The sequence below is a fragment of the Rhinoraja longicauda genome, chromosome 19 (assembly GCF_053455715.1).
Source record: "Rhinoraja longicauda isolate Sanriku21f chromosome 19, sRhiLon1.1, whole genome shotgun sequence".
NCBI lineage: Eukaryota > Metazoa > Chordata > Chondrichthyes > Rajiformes > Arhynchobatidae > Rhinoraja > Rhinoraja longicauda.
In genome coordinates, this window is record NC_135971.1 from 7,777,748 (window position 1) to 7,790,446 (window position 12,699).

The 12,699-nt window shown below is 49.2% G+C and overlaps 1 gene segment (V, D, J or C); it reads right to left on the reverse strand.

Moving 5' to 3' along the window:
- LOC144602614 (immunoglobulin heavy constant gamma 1-like) overlaps positions 1–6,964 on the reverse strand; it is a 19,434-nt gene extending 12,470 nt beyond the window's left edge. Inside the window, 4 exon segments of the C gene segment in view lie at positions 966–1,283; positions 1,968–2,285; positions 4,900–5,277; positions 6,756–6,964. Of these exon segments, the coding sequence occupies positions 966–1,283; positions 1,968–2,285; positions 4,900–5,277; positions 6,756–6,792 (1,051 nt within the window).
- Between the last annotated feature and the right edge of the window lie 5,735 nt (positions 6,965–12,699).

The window sequence follows — 12,699 nt, forward strand, 5'->3', positions numbered from 1 at the left end:
CTTCGTCTTCCGTCCGGATACGCCGTGGCGATCCGTGTTACCACCTGATGGCGGGGGTGGTCCCCAGTGGAGGTCTCTCTACAAGGGTGTCCTCCCCCTTTACATCGGGGACCTGGGGTGGAGAGTGTTGCACAGAGCCGTTGTGTGTAATAAATTTTTGAGCCGGTTCACGGACACGCCGGCCGCCTGTATTTTCTGCGGCGAGGAAGAGTCCGTGTTCCACGTGTACATGGAGTGTGTGAGGTTGCTGCCTCTGTATGAGTATCTGAAGGGGTTGCTCCTCAAGTTTTGGCTGCATTTCAGTCCTACGATCCTGGTGTTTGGGCTCGGGGCTGGGAGTGGGGAGGGCCGGTCAGGAGGGTGGGATTTCCCTGTCGGTTTGCTCCTGGGCCTGGCCAAGATGGCCATTCGTGGGTCCAGGCAGCGGGCGGTCGATGGTCTTGCCAGAGTCGGCTGCCTCCCCCTCTTCCGGGCCTACGTCCGTGCGCGCGTGTCCCTAGAGAGGGAACACGCGGTGATCACGGGGAATATGGAGGCCTTCCGTGAACGCTGGTCACCACGGGGGGTTGAGAGCATTGTAAATAATGAAGGCAATGTTGTATTATAATGATTACCTGATGTTTTGTAACCTCTGATTGTGGTTTTGATGTGATGTATCATGTGATTGTGCTGAATAAAGTCTTTGAAAAAAAAAAAAAAAAAAAAAAAAGAGAGAGAGAGAGAGAGATGTGTGTATATATATGTATATATACTGAACATTTTGTATTTATCATGATGCAAAGTAAGAATGTTATTGTTATTGGGACATGACAATATATATTTCTCTCTCTCTCTCTCTCTCTCTCTCTCTCTCTGTCTCTCTCTCTCTCTCTCTCCCTCCCTCCCTCCCAATTGAGGGCTGGGTAGATTTTCACGGCGGGAACAACGCGAGGGCGAGGGATGGGAGAAAGGCTGAGGCTTCCTACCCCGTGTCTTATTAATGCTTCGGACCACCCCGTCTGGCACCGTGACATGTTGGACCTTGCACGTGTAGACCGAACCCAGGTTCCACATGTCCGCGGATGTCACCAAATCGCTTCGGGCGCTGTAGGTGCCGTTGTCGTTCCGAATGGGCTCGTAACTTTTGGCGCCATTGACCACCGGATCTCGGTTAACAGACCAACGGAAGGCGATTTCACCCGGGTAATACCCGGCCGCGTGGCAAGAAATGGTGGTCTCCTTCATATCCATTTCCCCGCGGCTCGCTGGCAAAACGTAAATGGTGGGCGCCCTGGGATACTGTCCTGTGTAAAACACAATCACATTGGATTACATAGGCGGTACTATCGTAACGTTTGAGAAACATTTAGACTGGAACGTGGATAGGATAGGTTTAGAGGGCCACTGGCCAAGAGCGGGCAGGTGGGACTAGTGTGGCTGAGGATATTTTGGTCGGCGTAATTGTGCCGAAGGGCCTCTACTCTCGGGAGTTTGGAAGGATGAGGGAGGGCCTCATTGAAACTCACCGAACCGCGAAAGGCCTGGGTAGAGTAGATGTAGAGAGTATGTTTCCATTAGACAGAGAAACATAGAAAATAGGTGCAGGAGTAGGCCATTCGGCCCTTCGAGCCTGCACCGCCATTCAATATGATCATGGCTGATCATCCAGCTCAGTGGGAGAGTCCAGAACCGGGGCTCACAGCCTCAGAAGAAAAGGGCGTACCTTTAGTAAGGAGAAGAGGAGGAATTTCTTTCGTCAGTGGGCGGTGACCCTGTGGAATTTATTGCCACAGAGGGCTGTGGAGGCCAAGTCAATGGATAATTGTAAGGCAGAGATAGATAAGATTCTTGATTAGTACGGGTGTCAGGGGCTATGGGGAGAATGGAGTGGAGATGGAAAGACAGATAAGCTACGATTGAATGGCGGAGTGAGATTGATGGGCCGAATGGCCTGATTCTGCTGCTAGAACTTTCGAACATGAACTTACCAGCGTTGCTGATGTGTTTGGAGATGGGCGAATCGAGAGTCTCATGGGTCACGTGGCAACTGTAGACGGAGCCCTTGATCCAGTGGGACGTGGAGGTGGACAACTTGCTGATCCTCGTGTAGGTGGAGTTGGGGCCCAACAGGGATTCTGAATGCGAGACACCCGCACTCACCTCCTGCCCGTCCATGGACCAAGTAATGGAGATGGCCTCGGGGTAAAAATCCTCGGCCACGCAGAGCAAAGCGATCTCCCGCTGCTGAAGAACGTCCTCGGGGCTTGGGTGATGGAAGTGGACCAGCGGGTAGGACTTGGGTGGGGCTGTAATGAAAGACCCATGTCAACGCATCCGTTGCTATAGTTGTGTTGGAAGAAAACTGCAGATGCTCGTTTAAACCAAAGATAGCGTCCTTGTACACCAGTAACTGGAAGTGTTGACGAGCAGGTATAGCAGGCAGTGAAGAAAGCTAATGGCATGTCGGCCTTCATAACGAGGGGATTTCAGTATAGGGGTAAAGAGGTTCTTCTGCAGCTGTACAGGGCCCTGGTAAGGCCACATCTGGAGTATGGTGTACAGTTTTGGTCTCCTAATTTGAGGAGGGACATCTTTGTAATTGAGGCAGTGCGGCGTAGGTTCACGAGATTGATTCCTGGGATGGCGGGACTGTCATATGAGCAGAGATTGAAAAGACTAGGCTTGTATTCACTGGAGTTTAGAAGGATGAGAGGGGACCTTATAGAAACGTATTAAATTATAAAAGGACTGGACAAGCTAGATGCAGGAAAAATGTTCCCAAATGTTGGGCGAGTCCAGAACCAGGGGCCATAGTCTTAGAATAAAGGGGAGGCCATTTAAAACTGAGGTGAGAAGGAACTTTATCACCCTGAGAGTTGTGAATTTGTGGAAGTCTCTGCCACAGAGGGCAATGGAGGCCAAATCACTGGATGGATTTAAGAGAGAGTTAGATAGAGCTCTAGGGGCTAGTGGAATCAAGGGATATGGGGAGAAGGCAGGCACGGGTTATTGATTGTGGACATAATGAATGGCGGTGCTGGCTCGAAGGGCCAAATGGCATCCTCCTTCACCTATATTCCATGTTTCTATGTTTCTATAGACTGCGGATGACCTGGATAAATATGTCACGATTATCACAGTATCTTCAGGAGCATGTACCAAAGAAGACCGAAGAAGACGATTGGGGTGTTTCCCGAAGATAGACACAAAAGGTTGGAGTAACTCAACGGGTCAGACAGCATCTCTGGAGAGAAGGAATCGGTGAGGGTTTTGGTCGAGAGACTGAAGAAGGGTCTTGACCCGAAACATCACCTATTCCTTTTCTCCAGAGATGCCTCAGTCTGACCCAGCTACTGAGTTACTCCAACTTTTTGTGTCTATCCGCGATTATGGTTTATGCTTTTTTGTTTTAGACAATAGACAATAGACAATAGGTGCAGGAGGAGGCCATTCTGCTCTTCGAGCCAGCACCGCCATTCAATGTGATTATGGCTGATCATTCTCAATCAGTACCCCGTTCCTGCCTTCTCCCCATACCCCCTGACTCCGCTATCCTTAAGAGCTCTATCTAGCTCTCTCTTGAATGCATTCAGAGAATTGGCCTCCACTGCCTTCTGAGGCAGAGAATTCCACAGATTCACAACTCTCTGACTGAAAAAGGTTTTCCTCATCTCAGTTCTAAATGGCCTACCCCTTATTCTTATCTGTGCCCCCTGGTTCTGAACTCCCCCAACATTGGGAACATGTTTCCTGCCTCTAACGTGTCCAACCCCTTCATAATCTTATATGTTTCGATCAGATCCCCTCTCATCCTTCTAAATTCCAGTGTATTCAAGCCTAGTCGCTCCAGTCTTTCAACATACGACAGTCCTGCCATTCCGGGAATTAACCTAGTAAACCTTCGCTGCACACCCTCAATAGCAAGAATATCCTTCCTCAAATTTGGAGACCAAAACAGCACACAGTACTCCAGGTGCGGTCTCACTAGGCCCTTGTACAACTGCAGAAGGACCTCTTTGCTCCTATACTCAACTCCTCTTGTTATGAAGGCCAACATTCCATTGGCTTTCTTCACTGCCTGCTATGCCTGCATGCTTCCTTTCAGTGACTGATGCACTAGGACACCCAGATCTCGTTGTACGTCCCCTTTTCCTAACTTGACACCATTCAGATAATACTCTGCCTTTCTATTCTGTATCTTTAGAGATACAGCGTGGAAACAGGCCCTTTGGCCCACCCCGTCCGCGCCGACCAGCATTCACCTGCACACTAGACCATTAGAGTGCTGTATTCAGTTCTGGGCACCATGTTATAGGAAATATGTTGTCAAGCTGGAAAGAGTACAGAAAAGGTTTGCGAGGATGTTGCCAGAGCTAGAGGGTGTGAGCTATAGGGAGAGGTTGAGTAGGCTGGGACTCTATTCCTTGGAGCGCAGGAGGATGAGTGGTGATCTTATAGAGGTGTATAAAATCACGAGAGGAATAGATCGGGTGCACAGAGTCACTTTCCCAGAGATGGGGAATCAAGGACCAGAGGACACAGTTTCAAGGTGAAGAGGAAAAGATTTAATAGGAATCCGAGGGGTAACTTTTTCACAAAAAGGGTGGTGGGTGTATGGAGCAAGCTGCCAGAGGAGGTAGTTGAGGCAGGGACTATCCCAACATTTAAGAAACAGTTAGACAGGTACATGGATAGGACGGGTTTGGAGGGATTTGGACCAAACCTAGGGAGGTGGGACTCGTCTAGCTGGGGCATGTTGGCCGGTGTGGGCAAGTAGGATCTGATTCCACACTGTATCACTCTATGACTCTCTGACTCGTTGACCAGTTCTATCCGACACACAATCCCTCGAAGCTGCACAGCGGCGGCAACCTCGGGTAAGGGCCTTACAAACCAAATGAAGGCGAGGACACAACCTACCAGCGTTGACAGTGAGAGTAACTCCGCATCCGCTCCAGTCGGTGCTGTAGGGGAAGTAGGTGTTGGAGCTGCCGCAGTAGTACCTGGCCGAGTCTTCCCTCTGCAAGTCATTGATGGTGAGAGAGAATCGCTTGCTGGTCCAGTCCTTGGAACCGCTGAATCTGTCCGTGCCGGGCACCGAGTACAGCGACCCGGCCGAGCCCGGAGTCCAGTACAGGATCCAGGAGATGAGCTGGTCGGTGGGCTTGGCCGAGCCCCAGATGAAGAAGTGGTCATCTAGATTTCTGGACGTGAAGCAGTCCAGCGTCACCGTTTCGTTCTCACGGCGGGTCATGGAAATCGGGGAGATGTACAGGGTGTCGTCAGCACGAACGAGGCCTGCGGAGGTACAAACATTTAGGGGGCAAACAGACCGAGCCAGGGGTAATTAGTAGAAGACGCGAAGATTGTCTTTTCTTTTACATCAGGTCATAAGGTCATACGTGATAGCAGCGGAATTAGGCTATTCGACTCATCAAACCTACTCTGCCATTCAATCATGGCTGACCTATCCCCCCCCCCCCCCCCCCCCCCAACCCCATTCTCCTTCTACTTATACTCGCTGGAATTTAGACGACTGATGGGGGATCTTGTAGAAACATATAAAATTCTTAAGGGGTTGGAGAGGCTAGATGCGGGAAGAATGTTCCCGATGTTGGGGAAGTCCAGAACCAGGGGTCACAGCTTAAGGATAAGGGGGAAGTCTTTTAGGACCGAGATGAGAAAACATTTCTTCACACAGAGAGTGGTTAGTCTGTGGAATTCTCTGCCACAGAAGGTAGTTGAGGCCAGTTCATTGGCTATATTTAAGAGGGAGTTAGATGTGGCCCCTTGTGGCTAAAGGGATCAGGGGGTATGGAGAGAAGGCAGGTACAGGTTACTGAGCTGGATGATCAGCCATGATCATATTGAATGGCGGTGCAGGCTCGAAGGTCCGAATGGCCTACTCCTGTACCTATTTTCTATGTTTCTATGTTTCTATGCAGTGAGCAGCCATTTCAAGAGGAATGGTCAATTTTTAGAGGGGAGAGGCTGGAGGATAGGGGGTAGGAGTGGAGGGAGGGGGGGGGGAGAATTGGGGGGGATCTCCAAGGAAGGGAGTGGATGCATTCGTTTTAAAAGGAGGAGAGGCTGTGGAGTGCACAAAAGGACACAAAGTGCTGGAGTAACTCAGCGGGTCAGGCAGCATCTCCGGAGAACATGGATAGGTGACGTTTCACAGAGAGCTGGATAATCAGCCACGATCATATTGAATGGCGGTGCAGGCTCGAAGGGCCGAATGGCCTACTCCTGCACCTATTTTCTATGTTTCTATGTTTCTATGTTTCTAAAGGCTTGGACTCTGAACCACGAAACTTTGGAGGGATACGGACATTGGAGCACATTGGACAAACTCAGATAGGACATCGTGGTCGGCACGGGCGAGTTGGGCCAAGAAGTCTGTTCTCGTGCTGTATTCTGCTATGAATCTAATTATTGGAGGTGTTCCTGTCTATGAAGTTGAGGGGAAATTGGGTTCGGCTCAGAGCGCCATCACAAGCAAGAAGGGCCGAATGCCATCCATCTATGCTGAAAGGTGGCTGCTAGCGACTGATTGTACCGCCCATTGCATCAACACGCGCATTCGCGTCGTAACAACGTTCTCCAAAACACACTGACTGTCCACGTCTCCCAGCGCAGACTCAATCCCACGGGGGTAAGACGTTTAGTGGGGTACCGTCAACTAGAACTATCCAGCTGGTCAGAGCATCGGCAACAGTGGCCGGTAGAAGGGAGAGACCCAAGACCGCCCTGCCTCACGATCACGAGAGCCATACCTGGAAAAATAAGGAACGATATCAAGAGGCGCCACATCTTCTGAGCGCCGCCACCTGGCTGGAGGAGGTCAGGGCTTCTAGGGTCCCGGGGCGAGCAGGGTACCGGGCACTCAACCGGCTCGGACCAATTCTCAGAGCCAAGAGACTTAGATATAAGAGGAAGGCAGTTGATTGAATCCCGACCCGCTCACTGTGGAGACTATCTGCTCCTGGCAAGAGTCCAATGTACAAATTAATGGCTCACTTATTAACTATGGCAGGACACCCCAATGTTATTTTTTTTGCTGCATGAGTCTCATTCGTTCTGCCAACGAACACATTGACCCACGCCCACATTAACGTCGCAAAGAAGTACCAAAGAAAGACATCATAGGCTGGAGTAACTCAGCGGATCAGGCATCATCTCTGGAGAACATGGATACGCGGCCTTTCGCGCTTTGAGAAATAGCGTTGGCTTTGTCTTTGCAGGTGGGGGTGGGATGGAAGGCGAGTTGGAGTTCAGGTGCACACCAGCTATGAGCTGCCGGACAGGAAGAACAGCCTCAAAGGCCTTCCATGATACTCAATCGATGAGATGTTCTGGTTCCCCACCGATATTTTCACTAGGTCTTAGACCGAATGGGCGCCCTGGATTGAAAGCTAAATTCCGATTTAGTCTTGGTTTCGTTGAGCAGGATATGGATGGAGATGATAATGGTCCCAAAGATAAGCGGAGTTTGACTTGAAGTCATGCAAGTCTTGCAAAACAATGCACTTTGGGCAAACTGTGTTTCCAGCCCAGTCGACACTCATTTGCAATTTTTACAATGTTGTTTTAACGAAAGTTAGCAACATTTAATGTTGGACAGGAAATATAGAGGAAAGCAAACGTGCTGACGCCATCCGATCAATGCGTCTGAAGGTTGAGCTTCCCATTTAAGATTTGCAAAGTTGGCCGGCTTCTCAACTTGCAGAGATAGCAACAGGTCCTACAGGTGGGGTGGAGGTGACACGTGTAGCGCACGATCAGAGTTCCTTCTTGTTTCACTGAGCTCTGTGTTACTGAATAAGCTCCTTTGGCTATGAACTCGAGCTCACCCCAGTCATTGTGAAATTGGCAATGAAAGCAACGCTGACACCGACATTCAGCCTCACCGCGCACCGCGTCTGAAGTCTCCGTCCCATATTTACTCATGAGTTGCCAAGCGTGCGTTCAGCCCATCGAGTCGGTGCCGGCCCTCAGATCAATACCGCCGGGGAAGGTGAGAGTAATTCACTGGGGCAATAAGAACGTATAACATAGAAAAATCCTGCACAAAACAGGCCCTTCGGCACACAAGGCCTGGGCCGAGTCCATTCCCAAACTCGGCCGCTCCAGAGGAAACAAACTAGGTTTATCAAAGGGTCTGAAGAAGGGTCTCGGCCCGAAACGTCACCCATTCCTTCTCTCCCGAGATGCTGCCCGACCCGCTGAGTTAATCCAGCATTTTGTGTCTACCTTCGATTTAAACCAGCATCTGCGGGGGTTTTCTCCCCTATAAGTTAATCCAAACTCTCCCTGTATCTGAAATCCTCCAATCCACGTAGCCTTCTGATTAACTGTACCTTCTTCAAAGCCAGGTCCTTCCTGTAATGAGATGTCGAGAATTGCACGCAATGCTCCAAATGTGGCCAAACTAAAGACATAGAACATAGAAACGTAGAAAATAGGTGCAGGAGGAGGCCATTTGGCCTTTTGAGCCAGCACCGCCATTCATTGTGATCATGGCTGATCATCTACAATGAGTAACCTGTGTCTGCCTTCTCCCCATATCCCTTGATTCCACTAGCCCCTAGAGTTCTATCTAATTCCACCCATAGAACTGCATCATGACTCCCGGACTCTTCAGGAATACAAGCATACCGTATTTACCACCCTACCTATTTGTGTTGTCACCTTCACTGATCTTTGAACTGGGTCCATGTGCATATCAATGCTGCCAATGCAGTCAAGGGTCTTATCTTTGAGGGTATTCCGTACCCTTACATTCAACCTCGTAAAGAGCAAAATCTCACACTTGCTCGGATTAAACATAGAAACATAGAAAATAGGTGCAGGAGTAGGCCATTCGGCCCTTCGAGCCTGCACCGCCATTCAATATGATCATGGCTGATCATCCAACTCAGTATCCCGTACCTGCCTTCTCTCCATACCCCCTGATCCCTTTAGCCACAAGGGCCACATCTAACTCCCTCTTAAATATAGCCAATGAACTGGCCTCAACTACCTTCTGTGGCAGAGAATTCCACAGATTCACCACTCTCTGTGTGTAAAAAAACTTTCTCATCTCGGTCCTAAAAGACTTCCCCCTTATCCTTAAACTGTGACCCCTTGTTCTGGACTTCACCAACATCGGGAACTATCTTCCTGCATCTAGCCTGTCCAACCCCTTAAGAATTTTGTAAGTTTCTATAAGATCCCCCCTCAATCTTCTGAATTCCAGCGAGTATAAGCCGAGTCTATCCAGTCTTTCTTCATATGAAAGTCCTGCCATCCCAGGAATCAATCTGGTGAACCTTCTCTGTACTCCCTCTTCTTACTCTATACACACACACATATAGTGCATGCAGACCATATATATATGTGTGTGTGTGTGTGTGTGTGTGTGTGTGTGTGTGCGTGCGTGTGTGTGTGTGTGTGTGTGTGTGTGTGTGTGCGTGTGTGCGTGCGTGCGTGTGTGTGTGTGTGTGTGTGTGTGTGTGTGTGTGTGTGTGTGTGTGTGTCTGTCTCTGTGTGTGGTATATATGACATCCATAATGTGTTTATGATGATTACATTGCGCACCTCGGGCCCATTTACATCGGGGATATCACCAGACAGTAGGTAACCCGAGGTAAACGGTTTATATAGCGAGAGCCTCAACTCGCCCACTGGGATTCCACTGAGGTATAACAACCATGAAAACAGTCATCCAATTCCAGAATCAATCAATCATCCAGAAATGCACCGAAGCAGCTAAGGAATTTTAAACATCGATCATTTTGAACAGCAATTCAATTTAGTAACCATGACGACTTAAACTTCAGATTATTGTTGAGGGCAAACAAACAAAAACATTTGCTACACCCCTACCGTCCTCAGCAAAGCACAGAATGCCGGAGGAATTCAGCGGGTAAGACAGCATCTGTGAGGGGTTGGACACGTTAGAGGCAGGAAACATGTTCCCAATGTTGGGGGAGTCCAGAACAAGGGGCCACAGTTTAAGAATAAGGGGTAAGCCATTTAGAACGGAGATGAGGAGAAAAAAAATTCAGTCAGAGAGTTGTGAATCTGTGGAATTCTCTACCTCAGAAGGCAGTGGAGGCCAATTCTCTGAACGCATTCAAGAGAGAGCTAGATAGAGCTCTTAAGGATAGCGGAGTCAGGGGGTATGGGGAGAAGGCAGGAACGGGGGGTACTGATTGAGAATGATCAGCCATGATCACATTGAATGGCGGTGCTGGCTCGAAGGGCCGAATGGCCTCCTCCTGCGCCTATTGTCTATTGTCTGTTGACCGGAAACGTCACCTGTTCCTTTTCTCCAAAGAAGCTGCCTGACTCACTGAGTTACTCCAGTCTTTTTTGTGTCGATCTGTGGAGGGAATGGATAAGCGGACGCTTCGGATCGGGATCATTTAACAACCTGCCATTCTTACCCACACTTGGGCTTGTGTGTGACTCCAGATCTGTGCCGAATTCTAAACTGGCCGAGAAAGCCACTCAGTTGTGGGAGGCTCACTGCGGCACTCGGCATTCTCAGGTACAATTATAGCCGGGGTATAAATGTTGGCCTCGTCACCGTCGGCAAAAAAAAAATGTAAAAACAAAACCGCACTGCCGGCAAGAGGCAGTGCAATTGAAAATCGCCGTGAAACACAGAGTCCACTGGGCGCTGGCACAGCACAGCTTCAAGGCCACTAGAGCCTCCATCTGCCTTTGACCCGTTCAGAGTCATGGTTCAATCGAGTTGGAACGCACACAATTGATAAGCCGAATATCCTGCAACCCGTCCGTTTAAAGTAACTCCAAGTCCAAAGGGCGCTCGTGTTTATAAGGCTGGCTGAATAACAAGCTGGCCGCGAACACACTCAGAATCTGCTTATTCACAAAAATGCTGGAGTAACTCAACAGGTCAGGCAGCATCTCAGGAGAGAAGGAATGGGTGACGTTTCGGGTCGAAACGTCACCCATTTCTTCTCTCCTGAGATGCTGCCTGACCTGCTGAGTTACTCCAGCATTTTGTGAATACATACCTTCGATTTGTACCAGCATCTGCAGTTATTGTCTTATACTCAGAAGCTGCAAACAAAGCAGCCACACCGATACCATGGCTACCAGAGCAACTATCCAGTCGAATCAGGATATTCTGCAGTGCGAAGATCGCTGCCTAAAACCGCAGGACACTTAGGGTGTTAGGGGCCATTGCCGCGGCTGGTGGAATGGCATATTTACACTATGCGTAGAAATAATTCGTAGACTGCGACCCCCCCCCCCCCCCCCATCCCCTCCCACACTTAAAGCATCAGACTGTTCAGGCTCTGATAGAGTGGATGTTGAGAGGATGTTTCTACTAGTGGGAGGGTCTCAGTTGCAGAATTTCTGTTCGGAAGGAGATGGGGAGGAATTTCTTCAGTCAGAGGGTGGTGAATCTGTTGAATTCTTTGCCACAGAAGGTTGCGGAGGCCAAGTCAATTAATGTTTTAAAGGCAGAGATAGATAGATTCTTGATGAGTGCGGGTGTCAGGGGTTAAGGGGAAAAACGAAGGAGATGGGGTTAGGAGCGAGAGATAGATCAGCCATGATTGAATGGCGGAATAGACTTGATGGGCCGTTATTCTCCTATCACGCGTGACGTTATAACCATGCACTCTGTGCACCTAACTGCTTCGGTCTTCAATAGCCAATAGACAATAGGTGCAGGAGGAGACCATTCCGCCCTTCGAGCCAGCACCGCCATTCAATGTGCTCATGGCTGATCTTTCTCAATCAGTACCCTGTTCCTGCCTTCTCCCCATACCCCCCTGACTCCGCTATCCTTAAGAGCTCTATCTAGCTCTCTCTCTTGAATGCATCCAGAGAATTGGCCTCCACTGCCTTCTGAGGCAGAGAATTCCACAGATTCACAACTCTCTGACTGAAAAAGTTTTTCCTCATCTCCGTTCGAAATGGCCTACCCCTTATTCTTAAACTGTGTTTGGACTACTCCTTGTTCTGGACTCCCCCAACATCGGGAACACGTTTCCTGCCTCTAACGTGTCCAACCCCTTAATAATCTTATACGTTTCGATAAGATCTAGTCGCTCCAGTCTTTCAACATATGATAGTCCCGCCATTCCGGGAATTAATCTAGTAAACCTACGCTGCACGTCCTCAATAGCCCTTCGTCTCATGTTCTGCCGCTCCACAATGCTGTCGCTTTCTTCAAAACTAGATGTACCACTCTCGACACAATAGAGAGACCGATTAACACTGCCCCTCACACGTCATCCGTCCCTCTGGTAACTGCCGCACGGGTTCAACACCATGGACTGTCCCAGAACCGCACCTCGAGAGATGTACAATGCGTCTTTGGGGGTAACCATTTTTAGCCCATTTCCAATCGTTCAATGGGTCCTTATGGCCCCATTCACATACGTTCAGTGGAATCCTTTATGTATATAACCCTTTATTTCGAGGGAGAGTGGCTATTGTGAGAAGAGCATTATTGTGCTACACAACAACCATGTTGGATTGACCGATTGGTAGATACAGCATGTAAATAGGCCCTTCGGCCCATCGAGTCCGAACCTACCACCGATCATCCGGTCACTTTCGTTCTATGTTCTCACACTTTCTCAATCTCTCCCTAACACTGGGATGGAATTTGCAGAGAGTAATTAACCTATACGCCCGCACGTCTTTGGGATTGCTATTGAGGGCGTGCAGCGTAGGTTTACTAGGTTTATT